Source organism: Carcharhinus amblyrhynchos, chromosome 7 (genome assembly GCF_965287045.1).
Source record: "Carcharhinus amblyrhynchos chromosome 7, sCarAmb.v2.hapA, whole genome shotgun sequence".
Taxonomy (NCBI): domain Eukaryota; kingdom Metazoa; phylum Chordata; class Chondrichthyes; order Carcharhiniformes; family Carcharhinidae; genus Carcharhinus; species Carcharhinus amblyrhynchos.
In genome coordinates this window covers 30,904,255-30,924,300 of record NC_137330.1, presented here as the reverse complement: position 1 = coordinate 30,924,300, position 20,046 = coordinate 30,904,255, and the positions used below count along the sequence as shown (strand labels likewise).

General features: G+C 42.8%; 1 protein-coding gene across 7 annotated transcripts in view; it reads left to right on the top strand.

Moving 5' to 3' along the window:
• pxdn (peroxidasin) overlaps window positions 1-20,046 on the top strand; it is a 235,530-nt gene that overhangs the window by 189,152 nt on the left and 26,332 nt on the right. For 6 of the 7 annotated variants that reach the window (XM_080192074.1, XM_080192072.1, XM_080192073.1 and 3 more), the window contains 4 exons: window positions 2,532-2,689; window positions 7,099-8,602; window positions 9,874-10,008; window positions 16,846-17,054. In XM_080192074.1, the coding sequence (XP_080048200.1) occupies window positions 2,532-2,689; window positions 7,099-8,602; window positions 9,874-10,008; window positions 16,846-17,054 (2,006 nt within the window). The remainder of the gene's footprint in view (window positions 1-2,531; window positions 2,690-7,098; window positions 8,603-9,873; window positions 10,009-16,845; window positions 17,055-20,046) is intronic. The other variant, XR_013886990.1, reaches the window with a different exon arrangement.

The window sequence follows — 20,046 nt, the reverse complement described above, 5'->3', positions numbered from 1 at the left end:
CCCCATTCAGTAATAACTGAAGAGAAATGAAGTGCTGAATAATAATAGTGTAGAGTGCTAGGTTGAGTTTGTCCAAGTATGCTGTGGTTTTTTTTGTAATTGCCTCATTACTTCAGCCTTCACTGTGTTTTTGTATGAGATTTTGGTTAACGTGAAAATGTGACGCTTCTTTCTTAAAGTCAAAAGTATCATGATTTACCCGTCCTTCCACATTGAGATGTGGCAGCTGGAGCTTTAGTTTACCAGAAGTCCTGCGGTCAAGTTGGGGGCTAGTGCATTGTTCAGTAAGTCTAGTGCTTCCATTAAGGCAGCCCAGAGTAATGTAGGTCATAAGGGAAAACAACTTTGTGAGAAGCAGATGGGGAACGAGCCAAAGTCAGGAAGTGGAATAAGAGAGAACCGACGAGAAGAAATGTGTGTTTAGAATTTTCCATGCATCATTGCTTCCACATTGTGCACTCTGCTCCATGATTTCTTTCATATATTCCACTGAAATGCATTCCACACATTTCGTAACTCACGATTAACAACACATAGACTGTTCGTTTGGTCAGAGTGGTTCATTTTTAACATTAAAATTGTTTTATGACTTCTAGGGCTGATTTTACCATTCTCGTTCTAAGTGCCAAATCTGGGCGTAATGCAGATCCGACTTAGAAATCTGCTTCCAGGCGCCCCCGTGTGCACGCAGCCATCTCCAGTCCCATTCGTGCTTTGGGTGGGTCTTAGTGCGGCTGAAACGATCGGAGCTCTGAATTGCGCGTGCGCAGTAGGAAAAAAGTTTGAAAAAGCACACCCGCGTCAGCTCACTCCCGGGCCAGAGAAAGCAGCCTGGGAGCGAAAAGCAGGAGTGATGGCCCCCACAGACATCACTGTCCCCCTTATCCACCACCCCACCCCCCCTCACCCCACTACCAACAGACATCACTATCCCCCTTATCCAACACCCCCGCAACTACCCAGACCGATCACCACCCCTGTCCCCCTCCCCTCCCTGCCGATGGCCTGCAGAGTAGCAGCAGACCCCCCCCCCGCCACACCCCCACCAGAGATCCATCTGCCCACTTCCCCCACCAAAGATTAATCTGCACCGCCCCCCCCAAACCAGAGATCCATCTGCCCCCCCAACCCCTACCAGAGATTAATCTGCACCCCCCCCCCCACCAGTGAGTGATTGCACCCCCCCCCCAAACCCCATCCGAGATGCATCTTACCTATCTCTCTTCCCCCCCCGCCCACCCCCGAGAATGGTCCAGCCTCACTTCCTCTCCTCTCTAGAGGAACGTCTGACCTGCCTCCTCTTCCTCCCCTCCATCACCAGACAACAATCAGCCCTCTACCCCCCCCTACCACCAGACAATGATCAACCGTCTCTCCCACCACCAGACAACGGTTGGCCCTCTCGCCCCACCCCTACCAGACACGGATCCGACCTCACTCCCCTCCTGCCCTCACCAACCAGAGAATGACCTGACCCTCCTCCCTCCTACACTGATCTGAGTCAGTTGGAAACAATGAACGCGCTCTTCAGAAGCTGAACCGCCCGATTCAGACTTTTATTTAGCAGGTCCATTACGGCATGGTTCCAGATCGGCGAATGCGGTGGTAAAAGGGGAAGTGCTGATAAAGTTGAGTGGGCAGTTCATTAATTCAATTTAAATGCATGCAAATGTTGTGCCCGTTTCGGGCAGGAATCGGATCATTCCCGGGTTTTGGTAAAGTGGCAATCTGCGCGGATATGGGTGCGGATCGCGATAATGGCCTCTCACCCGACTTTACCACGTTTTCACACCTGAAAACGGGCGCGAGGCAATGGTAAATAGGGTCCCTAGATTCAGCTCGGATAGGTAAAAATATTATGCAGATCAGCAAGAGCATCAAAAATGAAGACTTGTCACTTTCTGTGTTTACATTTGTTTACCCTGTTTTCTTATTTAACAGTGTCTCCTTTTTTTTTCTTATCTTTCTAACCATGTTGGACGATATAGCGCAGGTATAGTATCAGCTGTATTAACATTTTATCTGTTCTATAAACTTCCCTTGTGCCAAATATTTTTGATGCAGCATGATTTGATGCTATACATCTGTTAATTTTCTCCTTTAAATTACATTTTAATCTTTTGATGGCCAGAAAGTGTTGCATAATTTAACAACGGTACATGGTTTGAGGCCATTTGATGCAATCTGCTTTGTGTTATGTCCAGTGTTTTGGCCTTTGTACTTTTTTGCATAAAGACAGTCTTTCTTTTTAACATTTATCCACCTTCTTTCAAAGTTCATTTATTTATGAATGTAACTAGAACAAGTAAAGGTACAAAAAAAATCATTGCCCTAATGCACTAGAGCAAGGTAGTTGAACAAGCAGATATTGTTTCAAAATATTTCTTTCTCTCTTAAAGAAAGCCGGAATATATTAAGCTAAATTATATTTATAAAATCCCAGTTTTATTGCCAGGTAAACAAAATCAGTTGATTGTTTGTTAAGGGAACACTAATGAGATGTTCATTGTCTAAACGTTGCTTACTCACAGAAGGCCCCAAACCCCAAATGAGCTGCTTGCCCTGTTCCGATATCCACGACTTCCAATTGTTTTTGATCTTGCACGAGCGGGGGAAATTTTTGAACGAACGCTGCAACTCATTCAGGAACATGTCAATGATGGGCTGATGGTTGATCTGAATGGAACAGGTCAGTATACCCATGGTTGACTTCAAGTTGAAATACTTTTAAATAAACAAACATTGCCAATAGCTTACTCTTCAAAGGTTACCTTTCCTGAGGCACATGTTAATCTGCAATTTAACATGTGTAGTGTTGTTTCTCCACAAAGCTGTTCTTTCTAACGTGCTCAGCTGACATTTATCCCTCAACCAATGATTAAATCAGATAATGTGGTCCAAGATTCCATTGCTGTCACTGGAATCTTCCTGTGTACAAATTGTGTGCCATGATTCATACGTAACAGCTGTAACCACTCTGTAAAAGGGGCTTTGAAAGAATTTTATATAGGGGTTAATCAATCTTACCGGCTTTTCACACTGGTCGATCAGTGTGGCACCCTAATCATCCGGGCTCACGTGCCTGAACGGCCTTGCCAGAGGAGGTCCTCACTGACAAGGATCGCATGTGGACCAGATGTGATGGCCTCGCCAGTCCATTGAGGCCCCCCTGGGTGGTTAGGGACAGGGTGAACAGTACCAGCCTGGCACTCTGGCGCTGCCCACTGGTCGTGGGACATTGCTAAGAAGTGGGGAGGGTGTGGAGCCAAGGGGAGGTAGCACATTGGAGCTGCACACTCTAAGTCTGGTGAGATTTGATTTCTTTTTCTCTTTCCAAAAAAATGGGCAGGATTCTCTCCCATTTTCACGCTTGTTCGGCACTTAGAATTGTTTTGGTAAGTTCACCCCCATAGTATTTTTTGTTACCACTGGAAAATCTCAACACGCTGCACTATCAGTGAAGTATTTTCAAATGTGGCTGCTTTTGTGCTGTAAGGCACATAACATCCAAATTTGCACAGCAGACCCCCACAAAGAGCAAAATAGACCAGGCACTTTGTTTTTTGTGATGTTGATAAAGGGATGAATATTGGTCAGTATGTTGCTATTCTTCAAAATAGTGCTATGGGAACTTGTACATCAGTTTGAGAGGGCAGGCGGGCCAACAGTTTAACATCCCATCTGAAAGATGCACCTCCTGCACAAACTCGGTCTGAGCTGGGCTGTCAGCCTTGGAGTTCTTGTGCTTAAGTTCTGCTGTGGGACTTAAAATCACAACCATGTGCTTTGGGTTGTACTTTGGATGTAAAAGTTTCAAATTTAAAGTTTTCATTCTTGTGTTCAAATTTTTCGATGACCTCATCCTTTCCCCTTTTGTTGCACTAAATTCGTGCATTTCTTTTCAGTTTTGAGAGTTAAACAAGATTATAATTATATCATTGCAATCATTTCCCTGTGGAATTAGGTGAAAATGCAGTATGCTTACAGACAAGCTTCTGTCATTGGCCCAGTAATGTTTCAGCAGTGTATAATCAATGTCATGCAAAGTAGATAAGTATTATCATTAGATTCATTCCATTGCATGATAGGATTGGTGCAGTCGGTAGCATTTGATTGAGAGTCAAATTTCAAAATAATGGCCAGGATTTTGTGCCCATGTTTGCCGCAGGCTCAAACAGCGACATGAGTGCAAAAAAGAGTCAAAAAGGTGCACAAGGGAGGCTGGGAATCTCTTTCAAATAGATCAACATCTAATTATGGTGCTTCCCCCTATCCAACATTGCTGACTTTTTCTGGTCCTGCCCTGCTGGCATGATAGTGCGGGTCACACCTCCAGATTTCTTTCTTCCAAGCGCTGCTCAATATAGTGAGAAAAGCTGGCTGTGCAGCCATCAAGCTACACACCGTTTTCCTCGCCTGACCCAGCACTTAGAAGAAAAAAGGGAAAATTCCACTTAATGACGTTGTTTGAAGACGCTTTGACCAGTTACCTTAACACAATGCTGTATGTTTTGTTTTAATATAACTTCCATTTCAAGACATACTCAGGGAGAAAAGTGCAGCTTACTGTGCATCCCACAATCTTTTGCACGCTTTGCTCTTGCAGCTCTGAGATTTTCTGTGGTCCCATGAATTTAAGGATTGGGAGAATTTACGTGTTCTCCATCTAATGATTTTAGGGTAGCCTGGTATGGTACATTCATTGGTACCTGATTTTTTTTTTGATGGATATTGCTTACTTCATCCAAGGGCTCTCATAGGAAACAAAACAAAAATATTGCACTGTAATATATTACAGAAGCATCGACTTGGCCAATATTATTCCAAAATCTTTGGAGATTAATAGGGGGGCTTTGACTGCCCACGACAAGCTCCATACTCTTCAACACACTTTATTATATAAATAAATTTGGGTTTGTGTAACAACACCTTCTCTGGCTTCTATTAATTTTCTTCAGAAATGAACAACTATCTGATTTGGGAGCTGATTAGAATACCTTAGTGCTTTGAACTTTAACCAAAGTTAGGTAAAATATTTACCTTATCTGAGTAAAAACTAAACGTTTTCCAACAAATTACTGGCTATAACGTTTTTGTGTTTTGAATTTTGTATTTAAACAAAGGAATCATAAAGCCTGACTGAGAAAGGGGAAATATGCATCCTTAATTTTGCACAACATACAACTCTGAAAAGGTAAATATTTAACCTAGGTTTGGTTAAAGTATTATTAAGCTCAAAACAACCAAGAGATACTAATCGGCTCCAAAATCAGAATGTTGACAGTTTCTATCTTCCTTTGATCTCTGGCTGCAGGCTGTACAATATCACTGAGATAAATTTTGTCTTCACTGGAATTCATGAGCTGTGTTTGTTTACCTTCCCGTGTTGTCAAGATCTTTGTCCCGAATGTCATCATAAGTATGTTGCAATGAGCCCATTGTGTGTTTATTGTTCAATGTGAGCAATCTCATTGCAAATGTCTTACTGTGTGACGGTGGTCCTCCCAGTTCCCTCGCGTTTTCTGACTGCTCATGACAGCAGCTATTTTCCATTTCATTAATTTTAGTTTTGCATCATGTGGTTCTGTTTGTGGACTTGGGTGTGAATTCTCCAATCAGAGAGCTGTCTTCACATCTCCCAGTTCTGATGTTAGATTAATCATGTTCTTATTTCCTAACCCCATTACTCAAACTCAAAAGTTTGGTAGTTGTTCAAATATTTGGGAGATGACAACTGCTGTTTATTTGGGAAAGGTGCTGAAAGGCACTAGTGAAGCAGTTTCCGTGAAGTTTTATTCTTGAATGAATTTTGAGAGTTGCTAATATCTCCAGTTGTTCGCTTTGATTAGCACAGAGTGATCAAATCAATTAATTGTTTTAAACCATCGATCTTGTCAGTGTTTTCCATGTGCTCATTTCCAGTGAGTATTTTTAGTCACCATTCCTTGTGGACTTTGCTCTTGTCTTGCAGTTACTTAGCACAACTCACTGGGTTCTTGATGCAAATTGAAAACGACAGCAATCGGCAAGCTACTGTTAACAGGGAAACATGGGGGCAATAATGGTCTCAGCAGAACTGGCAATTGGAAACCTGAATCTAAAGTAAAAGAGTACACTCTGGTTTCTCTTGATCCTATAAAAGCATGCGGCACCTTTTAAGCAAAGGGTGTTGAAACTACCACAGTATTTTTAAATAAAAGGCAGCATGAGAAAAAGTTTATTTCCCTGTTTCCCCAGTCTTTGGCTGTCAAGGCACATACAGAAGTGAGGATTTGATGGTTATCTGTTTGCTTAGAAGTTAGAATGTTTTGAGAAGTACACCATTCACATTCCTGAGGGTGAAAGTAGCAAATAAAGAGTTGCCTTTTCAAAAATGCATTTAATTTGCATTTAAATGTTATATATTTAGCACAGTTAAAGAGTTATATTAATGGTTATATAATTTTTAAATGGTAAGCAGTGTGTTTTGGATTGGAAATGGCTAACATGCCTTACTATATTTTCAGTTAACTGAAACAATGATACACCAGACCTTCCCTTTATGTAGTACCTTTAATATAGGAAAATATCCAAAGGCTATTCACAAAGGTGCAAAGAAAATAAGGAGATGCTAAACCAAAAGAGAAATTAGGAAGGTTTTTGAAAGCTTGATTGGCGAGGTAGGTTTAAGGAGTATCTGAACGTGACTGAGGTGTTTTAGAAAGGGAGTTCCAGGGTGTAAGGCCAAGGTGACTGACAGAATGGCTGCTGTTGATGGTGTGAAGGGACTGGCTGATTTGAAAAAAGGTGAAGCCAGAGGAATGAAAGAATTCAGCAGATGGCACAGTGTTTAAGAGAGTCAACGACAGAGCTTTGAGCTGGGGAAGGTTTTGAACACCAGAAGGAGAATTTTAAATTTGAGGTATTGGGATGCTAAGAACTGACGCACGTCATTGAAGACCAAGTGATGGAGGCAATCAGAATTTGCCTGTGATATTTTACAAACAGAAGAATTTTGTATTTAAAGTGATGGGATTTTTCTGTACAGTTAATAGTGGATATTTGATTTTGCTTTCACACGTGAAAAATGTGATTTTAATTTGCCTTTTCTCTTGATAGGTTTTCGCTACAATGACCTTTTGTCTCCAAGATTCCTGAACTTGGTTGCAAATCTGTCTGGCTGCACTGCCCACCGCCGAATCAATAACTGTTCTGACATTTGTTTTCATCAGAAATACCGATCGCATGATGCGACATGCAACAATCTTCAGCACCCCATGTGGGGAGCTTCCCTTACAGCCTTTGAGCGCCTTCTAAAATCAGTCTATGAAAACGGGTTTAATCTGCCAAGAGGAATCAATCGAAACCAGTTTTACAATGGATTTCCTCTCCCTCTACCTCGCCTCATTTCAACCTCTCTGTTAGGCACTGAGACCATTACGCCTGATGACCAGTACACACACATGCTGATGCAGTGGGGTCAGTTCCTCGACCATGACATAGACCTGACTGTTGCAGCACTCAGTCTTTCCAGGTTCTCAGATGGTCAGCACTGCAGTTCTGTCTGCACAAATGATCCACCATGCTTTCCTATCTTGATCCCTCAAAATGACCCCAGAGTGCGTAATGGGGCGCAATGCATGTTCTTTGTACGCTCCAGCCCTGTCTGTGGAAGTGGAATGACATCTTTGTTAATGGAGTCTGTGTATCCACGTGAACAGATCAATCAGCTGACTTCTTATATCGATGCCTCCAATGTCTATGGGAGCTCAGATCAGGAAGCTGAAGAAATACGTGACTTGGCCAGTCAGCGAGGCCTGTTAAAGCAAGGGATAGCCCATCGATTGGGGAAACCCCTTTTACCATTTGCTACTGGTCCACCAACTGAATGTATGAGAGATGAAAATGAGAGTCCCATTCCTTGTTTCTTGGCTGGAGATCAACGTTCCAATGAACACATGGGTTTAACTAGTATGCACACAGTCTGGTTCAGGGAACACAATCGAATCGCTACTGAGCTGCTAAAATTAAATCCACATTGGGATGGTGAGACAATCTATCATGAGTCACGCAAAATAGTTGGTGCCCAAATGCAGCACATAACCTATAGCCATTGGCTACCTAAAATCTTTGGTGACGTTGGAATGAAGAAGTTAGGAGACTATAAAGGCTATGATCCTAATGTTAATGCTGGAATAGTGAATGTATTTGCCACTGCAGCATTTAGATTTGGGCACACACTTATCAACCCTATCCTTTACCGCTTGGATGATATGTTTCAGCCCATTCCTCAAGGTCACCTTCCTCTTCACAAAGCGTTCTTCTCTCCATTCAGGATAGTGAATGAGGGTGGCATCGACCCGTTGCTGCGAGGTTTGTTTGCTGTACCAGGGAAAATGCGAGTCCCAACAGAGCTGGTAAATACAGAACTAACTGAGCGACTTTTCTCCATGGCACATGCAGTGGCACTGGATCTAGCTTCTATAAACATTCAGAGAGGTAGAGATCATGGGATCCCTCCTTACAATGATTACAGAGTCTACTGCAATCTCAGCTCAGCTCATGATTTTGAGGACCTAGAAAATGAAATTAAGAATCCACGAATTAGGGAAAAACTCATGAAGTAAGTGAAACTGTTTTGAAAGCTAAAATGTTAACAGATATCATTAATAATAGTTTTGACTTGTCAATACATCAATTATTGAAAGATTGCTGCCCCCCCCCCCACCCCCAACCGATTTTTACAAGGACGGGGAAGCCTTGTCACCTTTAATGACAGAACTTTATTTATAGCTTGTTGATTTGCCTGGCAGCTGACCAGTTGGCTGACTGTCAGGGCAGCAAGGAGAGATAAGGCCCATCAAGGCAGATAGAGGTAGATCCACTGAGCTAGAGGAGGCTGAAGACTTCCCCGAGAGGTTGGGTTGGGGGTAAGAACCACGTAGAAACCGGTGGCACTCATCTCCAATCTCCTACAGAATTTTCCAATCCCTGGGGTCACGCTTGTAACACCAATTAATTTCAAATTAGGCTCACGTTTGTATTGTAGGATGCCAATTTAAATAGCTTAATAAATTAGATCATGCCAAGTTGGAGACATGTTACGCAGATTTCACATTTTAAGACCCCAGCCCCCCTCTGCCGGTTTTGGGTAGAAATAATATTGAAATAATGATGTGAGAGCATGGTTTAAGAAGGTCCATTTTTATTAATGCTTGCAATTATCCTTCATTCCCAGCGGGTTAGATTGATTCAACATATGAAAGCTAAATGGAGGCCAGGATCCTCCCAAAAAATTTTAAGTGCCGAATTCAACACAATCTGGAGTAAATCCCATTTTTTTAAGTGGGATTTTTGAAACAAATCTCCCACGCTTTGAGCATTGCAGAGTACACTAGCGTAAAGCTGCTTAAAAATCAGTGGGTAGGGCCTATTCCTGATGGAGAGACTGGCAGTATAGCACTGAGCGGACCACTGTGCATGTGCTGACCTATCAGCACTTAGATCGGTGCATGTGTACTAGCCCCGCACTGCCAGTTAGGGTTTTACAAAAATCCAACACTGTTGTGGTTACTTCTCAGAAAATGTTATGGAGGGACTTGTGCTCGAGTTTCCCAGATTTTTAGTCCAGACCACTGATTACTACACTGCCATAACTGTTACACTCCTGCACCTCTGAAAATAGAATTTAAGGAGCTGATTTAAAACGTCAGCGTTTTTGGCTTGCCAAATGCACGTATAAACAAAGAACAAAAAATAGCAAATGTTAAAATCTGAAGCAGCAAATGTTGAAAAAGTTAGCAAGCCAAGTGGAAAGAACAGATGAGTTACTATTTCAGGGCGTAGAGCCTTTGTCAAAACTGAAATGTTTCTCTTCCTCATTGATTCTTATAGCTTATATGGTACACCATTGAACATAGATCTGTTCCCTGCATTATTGGTAGAGGACTTGATCCCTGGAACCAGACTGGGACCTACACTTATGTGCTTGTTGGTTACACAATTTAAACGTCTTCGTGATGGCGATAGGTAAGCTGCAACCAGCATAATATTGGTTTGTTCGGTCTACTTTTAATCAAGGCGAGTGATGACAACTCGCTAAGCATTACTGTGATGATGCCCTGGTGTAAACTAATCTGACTCCTACTAGTGCTCGTCGTGCACTCGGCACCTGGGCCGGCATCTGGCTGGTGAGTAAGAGAGCAGTAAACCCCCATGCAGGGTCCCAAGGTGGGTGGGGGGGGCGGGTGGCTGCTGTGGAGGAATCTTTTGTGGGTTCTGGGGATAGCATGGCAAATGCTGTAAGTCGCTGCCAATGCATGCCACTTGCTGTAGCCAGTGAATTATTTGAGCGCCTTGATTTTTACAGCAGCGGTGCGTTGAGGGTGCAGGGACCCTCCAGCGACCATTGGGATAAGTACATTGCTGTTAGCAGCTAATCAAAGACAAATTAGTCACAGGTGTGGGGGTGAAATAACATATACTGGTGCCAATAAAAGTGCCTTCAAGATGAGAGATAATATAAAAACACACAAACATGAGACTTTAGAGTGCCTAAATATTCTATCTAGCTAGTGTTGCCTTTCACTCATACCATCTTAGTGCCACCATAACTTCTTGCCATCTCAGTATCTCCCCGGGATGTACATTGGAGGTGGAGATGGCCAGCTGCCTACCTCACCCCGTGATGCCCTTGGCGATTGTCCTCTAGAGAGCCTGGACCTTGAGGGCCCTGGCCAGCTTTCAAGTGTCAGGGACGTATCCATGCCATCCTCATCAGCCTGCTGCCCCTGAGATGCCCTGGGGTCAGGAAGGGGGAGTCGAAAGCTATAGCCACAGCCACGGTCTTCAGGGTGTAAGGCCGCAGCACGGGTTTGAGCCCTTCCTCATTCCTCATCATTACTGTGGTTTGTTCTATGGGATGGCGGTGCTTCTGCAGTAAGCTCCAGAAGCTCCAGCATCATCTGGCCCTGGAGGACCACCAGAGTTCTTGCCGTGGTGGCCAAGCCCTCCGTGATGGCCCTCTGAGTAAGAAGTCTTAACACCAGGTTAAAGTCCAACAAGTTTATTTGGTAGCAAACACCACTAGCTTTCAGAGCGCTGCTCCTTCATCAGGTGAGTGGAAGTTTTTTTCCCACAAACAGGGCATATAAAGACACAAACTCAATTTACATAATAATGATTGGAATGCAAGTCTTTCCAGCTAATGAAGTCTTAAAGGTACAGACAATGTGAGTGGAGAGAGTGTTAAGCACAAGTTCAAGAGATGTGTATTGTCTCCAGAAAGGACAGTTACTGAGATTTTGCAAGTCCAGGCAAGTCGCGGGGGTTACAGATAGTGCGACATGAACCCAAGATCCTGGTTGAGGCCGTCCTCATGTGTGCAGAACTTGGCTATCAGTCTCTGCTCAGCAACTCTACACTTTCGTGTGTTGTGAAGGCTGCCTTGGAGAATGCTTACCTGAAGATCAGAGGCCGAATGCCCGTGACCGCTGAAGTGTTCCCCAACAGGAAGAGAACAGTCTTGCTTGGTGATTGTCGAGCAGTGTTCATTTATCCATTGTCGTAGCATCTGCATGGTTTCCCCAATGTACCATACCTCAGGACATCCTTTCCTGCCGCGTATCAGATAGACAACATTGGCCGAATTGCAAGAGTATGTACCATGTACCTAGTGGATGGTGTTCTCACATGATGATGGCATCCTTGTTGATGATCCGGCGTGTCTTGTAGAGGTTGCTGTGGCAGGGTTGTGTGGTGTCGTGGTCGCTCTTCTCCCGAAGGCTGGGTAGTTTGCTATGGACAATGGTCTGTTTGAGGTTGTGCAGTTGTTTGAAGGCACGAAGTGGGGGTGAGTGGATGGCCTTGGCAAGATATTCATCTTCATCATTGACATGTTGAAGTCTCTGGTGGAGATGTCAGAGCTTCTCCACTTCAGGGAAGTATTGGATGATGAAGGGTACTCTCTTCACTGTGTCCTGTATTTGTCTTCTGAGGGGGTCGGTGCGGTTTTTGGCTGTGGCACGTTGGAACTGTTGACCGATGAGTCAAGTGCCATAAGCTGCTTTTATGAGGGCATCTTTCAGCATCTGGAGGTTTCTGTTGTGATCCTCCTCATCTGAGCAGACCCTGTGCATACGGAGGGCTTGTCTGTAGGGGACGGCTTCTTTAACGTGTTTAGGATGGAAACTGGAGAAGAGGAGCTTTGTGAGGTTATCCATGGGCTTACGGTATAGTGAGGTGCTGAGGTGACTCCTTAATGGAGATGCGTGTGTCCAAGAATGCAGCCGGAGAGTAGTCCATGGTGAGTCTGATGGTGGGATGGAACTTGTTGATGTCATCATAAGTTGTTTGTGATTGTTCACTGTGAATCCAAAGAAAGAAAATGTCATTGATGTACCTAGTGTATAGCATCGGTTGTAGGTCCTATGCAGTGAAGGAATCTTGTTCAAACCTGTGCATGGAGATGTTGGCATTTTAAGATGCAAATTTGGTCCCCATTGCTGTTCCGTGCGTCTGGATGAAGAACTGATTGTTGAAGGTGAGGACATTGTGGTCCAGGGTGAAGCGGACAAGTTGTAAAATTGCATCTGGAAACTGGCAGTTGTTGGCATTGAGTACTGAGGCAGTTGCAGCAATGCCATCTTTGTGGGGGATGCTGGTGCAGAGTGCTGAGATGTCCATTGTGACGAGGAGTGCTGCTGGTTCAACAGCTCCATGTGTGGTGAGTTTCTGTAGGAAGTCCGTAGTGTCGCGATAAAAGCTGGGGGTTCGTTGTATAATGGGTTTCATGATGCCCTCGACATAGATGGAGAGGTTCTCGCACAGGGTCCCATTGCCCGAAACAATGGGACGGCCAGGTGTATTTGCCTTGTGTATCTTTGGGAGACAGTAGAGATCTCCAATGCGGGGAGTATGTGGGATAAGAGCACGGTTGGGGGATCTGGGGGGCATTTTGGGGGAAGATACTAGATGAGGTTAAACACTCACCCTTGCTGCTTGGGTGATGTATTCAGCTTTTTGCAGTACTGCTTCCCAGTTCTGGCACTAACACATGCTGGCACTGCCTTCCAGGCTGCGTATCCATCCCTTCTCCTGGGTCAGTGCCGTCCTGAGGAGGAAGAGGGTGCCTTGCCTTGCCTCCATTGCCTCTAGCAACCTGGCCAGATCAGAATCAGAAAAGTGGGGAGCTATCTTCCTGGAGGCCATTTCTTCCTGCACTACCTGCTTGGGGTTTTTTGGGAGTTGGGTGGGGGACTGGTTGGGATGGGAGGGTGGTGAAATTTGTCCCTCTGATCAGGGACGGGGAAGAGACAGGGTCAGGTCAGTCAGCCATTGGAGCCGGGGGATAATGAGGAGGCCATGTGCAAGGAGGTCTGGGGGAATGGGGGGGGTCGGGGGGTAAGTAATGTAGGGAGCGGGTCTCCAATGTCTGTGGGGTATGGGAGAGGACGTATCAGGAGTCTTTACCAGGAGCGCTGCTTTTTGTTTTGGCTTTTGCTGCATATGCACAGTTTGTGCCTCCAATCTGAGCTGCTGGCTGTTTGGTGAATTAAGCCCTGCCCACTGCTCTGGTGGCCAGAAATGGTCTGGCCCACTTTCTCAAAGACTGAGTGCGTAAGATTTGGCGTGAAAACTCACCCGGAAAACAGATCAGGAATTCTTCCGTTTCCACACTAGCTGGACACTAAGAAAAAATCTCGTCAAATTCTGCCCAGTAAGTGGACCTTTGAGCCAGTTAGTTCCAAGGCAACCAGTAGGTTTTTAATTATAAAAAATACAAGTCAGGAAGGTAACCAGTCTTTGTTACATGTTTTCTTACAGAAAAGTAATCTTCATTGAGCACGAACACCATTTTTAGGAGCACATTGGAAGTGCAAAACAAGTGAAAGCTGTATTTTTTTATCATCTTCCTTTTCTTTATTTATTCATATAATTTTTTATTCCCATTTAATAGTACCTCCATTCAACATGTATATGATTTGGTTATGTAATCACTAAAGAGATGCAATAAATTTTGAGGTAGGGTAGTTCCCTGAGGTAACCACTGAGATGAAAATGCTTCATCTTCCCCACCCTGCCCTTTGGGTGATTATCTTTTTCCAGCTCGAATCCATCACCCCCAAAGAAATCAAAATGAGTTTCAAATACATTCACTCTGTCTCTAGATCATTATTGGGGGTGACTGCTCCTGTCAAAACTCTAATCCATACATTTATTTTCTGGAGATTTCATCGCCCATGTGCTTTCCTTGCACCCCTTTCTGTTCCATCTCTTTTATCTGTAACTTATTCAGAATGCCATAGCACGTGTCTTCACTTACACAAAATCCCATTCTTAATCACCCTCCTCTTCCTAAGTTCTCGTGGCATACCTTTCTCCAGTAAGGTCAAATTCCTCCATTGCCTCATTCCAACCCTGCCTTGAAGTTGTAGATTCTTTCGTTCTCTTGCCCCCTGTTCCTCCGACAGGGGTTAATTGCTTGTTCTCACTGGCTCCACTGCACCTTTGGCTGCTTCCTTAATGGCTCTCTGTAACAGCCTTATTGTTCTTTTCCTTGTGCCACTTTCAAAAGCCGCCCATCAACTCTTTGGTCCTTTGGAGGATGAGAAGGGGGTCATAATAAGTGGAAATGAGAAAATGGCTGAGGTATTGAACAGGTATTATGTGTTGGTCTTCATAGCGGAAGACACAAATAACATACCAAAAATTGACCACAGTAAAGCTATGACAGCTGAGAACCTAGAAACTATCATCATCATGAAAGAGGTAGTGTTGGGCAAGCTAATGGGGCTAAAGGTAGACAGGTCTCCTGGTCATGATGGAATGCATCCCAGGTACTAAAAGAGATGGTGGGAGAAATAGCAAATGCACTAGCTGTAATTTATCAAAATTCGCTGGACTCTGGAGTAGTTCCCGCAGATTGGAAAACAAGAAATGTGATGCCACTGTTTAAAAAAGGAGGTAGACAAAAGGCAGGTAATTATAGGCCGGTTAGCTTAACTTGTATAGTAGGGATAATGCTTGAATCAATCATCAAGGAAGAAATAGCGAGACATCTAGATATAAATTGTCCCATTGGGAAGACTCAGCATGAGTTCATGAAGAGCAGGTCATGTTTGACTAATTTCGTGGAATTCTTTGAGAACGTTACATGTGCAGTGGACAATGCAGAACTTGTGGATGTGGTGTATCTGGATTTCTGGAAGGCATTTGATGCCGCACCAAAGACTGCTACATAAGGTAAAGGTGCACAGTGTTATGGGTAATGTATTAGCACGGATAGAGGATTGGTTAACTAACAGAAAGCAAAGACGGGGGGTAAATGGGTGTTTTTCTGATCGGCAGTCAATGACTAATGGTGTGCCTCGGTGATCAGTGTTAGAACTGCAATTGTTTATGATATACATAGATGATTTGGAGTTCAGAACCAAGTGTAGTGTGTCAAAATTCGCAGATGACACTAAGATGGGTGGCAGAGCAAAGTGTGCAAAGGATGGTGAAAATCTGCAAAGGGATAATAGATAGTCTAAGTGAATGGGCGAGGGTCTGGCAAATAGAATACGATGTGGGTAAATGTGAGGTCATCCATTTTGGTAGGAATAACAGCAAAATGAAGTATTATTTAAATGGTAAATAATTGCAGCATGCTGCTGTGCAGAGGACGTGGGTGTCCTTGTGCAGGAATCTCAAGGAGTTGGTTTGCATGTGCGGCAGATAATTAAGAAGGCAAATGGAATTTTGTCCTTCATTGCTAGAGGGATGGAATTTAAAAACAGTAAGGTTATGTTGCAGCTCTGTAAGGTGCTGGTGAGGCCACACCTGAAGTACTGTGTACAGTTTTGGTCTCCTTACTTAAGAAAGGAAATACTGGCACTGGAGAGGGTGTAGAGTGGATTCACTAGGTTGATTCTGGAGTTGAGAGGGATGGCTTGTGAGGAGAGACTGAGTAGACTGGGGCTATACTCCTTGGAATTCAGAAGACTGAAGGGAGATCTTATAGAAAATTATAAGATTATGAAGGGAATAGATAAGATAGAAGCAGGAAAGTTGTTCCCGCTGGCAGGTGAAACTAGAACTGGGGGTATAGCCTCAAAATAAGGGGAAGCAGATTTAGGACCGAGTTGAGGAGGAACTTCTTCCCACAAAGGGTTGTGAATCTGTGGATTTCCCTGCCCAGTGAAGCAGTTGAGGCTACCTCATTGGATGTTTTTAAGGCAAGGATAGATAAATTTTTGAATAGTAAAGGAATTAAAGGTTATGGTGAGCAGGTGGGTAAGTGGTGCTGAGTCCACACAAAGATCAGCCATGATCTTATTGAATAGCGGAGCAGGCTCAAGGGGCCAGATGGCCTACTCCTGCTCCTAGTTCTTATGTTCTTCTCCTGGTCAAGCTTCTAGTCTATCCCACAACTTTTGTTTTTCTTTCCTTCTGCTTAATGATTACTTTATCTATTTCCACTATGTAAAGTGGCCTGAGATGTTTACAATCCATAAGCAGGACAATGGAAATGTAATTACCACTGGATAACTTGTTATACTATTTTACAATCCTCTGGTAATCCAGAACATTTAAACACAGCGTACAAATGTATTTACAATGACATTTCTGACCTGTTGACATCTATTGCATTTTGGTAGGATGTTTTTGTCGAAGGGCAATTGATTTAAATTTCAGCCTGAAATTTTGCCAATTTAATCAATGGCATTAAATCAGAAGAAACAAATCTCAATCTGTTAAAAAGGACATGGAATGTTGAATTAAGGATACAAGATGCCAAAAGGCATCTGTATTGAAACAATGAACTGAAGAATCTTTGCAGATCTTAATAGACTTAAAATTATTCTTTTTCCTATGGGCTAACAGGTTCTGGTATGAGAATCCTGGGGTGTTCACTCCAGCCCAGCTGACTCAGATCAAGCAGACTTCTCTTGCCCGTGTCCTGTGCGACAATGGAGACAACATCACCAGGATACAGCCTGATGTGTTCAGAGTTGCAGAATATCCCCATGGTTATCAGAGCTGTGATGATATACCAAAAATTGACTTGCGGATGTGGCAAGATTGTTGTGAAGGTTTGTAATTATTTAATGGGTGACATTTGAGTGCTGGGTGGACACTTGAACGTTTAGAAGCTATTTGGTGATTTATAAGCAGTCTATAAGGAATCTAAGGTGGAATTTCTGCTTAACAAGACAGTTCCCACACTAAATGTGAATAATTCTTTACATCTGTTGTGAAAGTTCGAACTGTTACAACTGCAGTCATGGTTTAAATCAATGGTATGAAGCTTGCGGGCTAATTTTAACGTTTTGTTCTGGAGGTTCTGCATTCATTACAATTTGTTCTAACTTCCATGCTTCCCAAAATATCCAGTTTAGTGGTAAGTTTTTTTTAATTGAATGCCAGGAAAAGAGTAAGTTCAAATGTAAATTCAAGACTATTTTCATTATTTCAGTAGTTTCTATTTTTCATTTTGGGAGCATGGAAGTTTCTTCCATAATGCATTCCCCAATAAATAAAATAAGTTTTACAAAAGAGAATGTGAAATAATTGCTGGGAGAGATGACCAAAAACATAGTTAGAAGATTTTAAGTCTGGAGAAATTACAGCAGGTTGGATAGGTTTAGGCATGGCATTCCAGAAAATTTGATCAAGGTGACTGCTTTTTGGTACCAAGGTTAAAGTCCTTTGCAACCTGAGCAAGAATTCAATGGGATGTGTAAGCAGAATTTATTATGCAGTAGGCCATGGTGTGACTTTTTTTAAAATCAAGATCAAGATATTTTTTTCAAATTATGATCTCTGCAGCTTGTAGCCTTAGGTGATGTCATTGTTGAGAGGAGAAAAAAACTGTAGAGCTTAAGTGACAAGGGTCATTTTTAGTTTTGTTTTGGCTGCGGTGTTAGAAGCATAGCTGAAAGAAATCTCTCTTTTTATTTTGAAAGTTTTATCAGATAGCCAAAAGCACATCTTATTGCCATGCTGCAGTAAAGAATTTATTTTTGGTGTTTGGGGAGCTAATGACTACAAGTTGCTCTGAGTTTTCAAGATCATTTGAAATCAGCATTCAGTCCAGGGAACTGGATTCCAGTGACATGTGAGCTTAAGCCTGTGCAGTGATAAATTTGTTTAAAAGGTTATGTTTATTCAATTTTTGTTCTAATTGGAACATATTAGAGATTCATTAAGAGTTATACATTATAGTGGTTGTTTTGTTTCTTGTTTGTAATTGATGAATGTTCTTGCCAATTTTCTTATTATACATGTTAACTATATTCTTAAATAAACTTTGTTTGATAAAAGCTCCCCAGTGGGTCATTTGAATCACACCTGAAGTGAAGCATCTCATGCTTGTTTGAGCAAATTCAAGATGCAAAACTTATGATTCGGGTGGGCTTCGAAGAACAGTTTGAAGTTTCTGACCTTGAACCATAATAGTGGTGGACTGTGGAATTTTAAAGTTTATAAAGGTTGAACTCAGGAATCTGACAAGGACACCATTGAAGGAATGAATAGATAGTTGTAAATGAAATTTCTAATGTTATTATGTTTCAGGATTTTAGCTTTGAATTTAGGGGAAATGGAGAGAGTCATGTGATGGTCTGCAGGCTGACTGACAGCAAACCTCGGTGGTTTATAAGATTAGAGACCAAAGGAAGACTTAAATTGCTTCACTGAGAAGGTGATGCAAGGTATTTACACTCGGAGACAGTGGCAGCAGCCTCTGAGTTTGCAGTGATAGACACTGTTTCCCGATGTACAAGCAAGGTGTTGCAGGTATCTGGTTGTAAACAGTTGTGCTGCAAGCTACCCATTTGCTTTTAGGATGAGAGGGAATTGGGTTCAAGGGTAGCTATTTGGCATTTCTATCTGGATGCAGGGTTGATATGTTTCACGTTGCTATTGGGTGCATTGCAGAGGAAGCCTTTTTTGAGATCAGGTAATAGGCTTCCCTCCACCGCCTCCCTTGAGGAATAAAATAGACAGACAGCGGCAGTTCTTAAAAAGGCTATTTAACTTTTCGAGCTACCACAGCCAGATGTGGGAGGAAGACTGTCTATGGTTGAAGAGACACATCCTGCAGCCATCTACGAATTCCAGGAAATTCATCCTGGTGTGGCCAGAGGAAGGAAAAATAGAAACATGCTTTTTTGTTGGTGATGGATTTTGGAAACTCTCAGAAAACTGAGGAAAGTGCCAGAAGATGATCGCCTGAAGTTACTGAAGGAGAATGGAACCAGTTGGAAACTGGAAGCAACTATACACTGTTTGCTGCAAGGACCTTGATTCCAAGAAAGGTGTGATAATTATAAAAGGAGAATGTTTATCTCTGCAGCTTAAAGTATAAATTGCCTACAGAAATAAAAAAACAGTGTGAGTGAGCAATGCTTTTAGTCATTTGTTACAGTAAAGTTTTAAACATGAAATCTTGTATTTGTTCAGCTATCAACTGGCAGTTTAAATCTCTTTTTAAAAGTTATAGATCTCTGCCGACATCGTAACAAGATAAAAGGATTTCAGCAATGGTGCAAATGAAATGCGAGTGGAGACAGGTCATATTCAAGTGAAGCAAGTGGTCTTGATGATGGATACAACATAGGGTATGAAGCTCAGTTCTGAAAAGAATACTGAGATTATGCATCATTTGGATCAACTTCAGCAAGCAACTTTTGGATTTGGTGTTGATCACCTGGGTGTGAAGCTTCTGATGCCCAGAAAATGCTTTGGTCTCTGAGCAAGGGCAAATGTTCAAATCAAAAGTTGGGTAGGGAAAAGGTTGAGGAAGCAAAATATGAGTCCAAGTGGAGAAGATGAAACTGGTATTTATGGAGGGGGTAATAATGGGGAACACGTTACAGACTCAATGGTTGAGGGAAGAGCTGAGGGTGGGTGGGTAGTTGATGGTTTGAGATGATGTTGACATAGATTCCCAGTTTGATCTACGTTTCAGATGGCCTTCAAACTGAATAGTTGCAACTCTGCAATATTGACTTACATACAAATAACACTTCTAATGTAGAAAATCTTTTCAAGGCGCTTCAGAGGTGTAATCAACAAAACAAA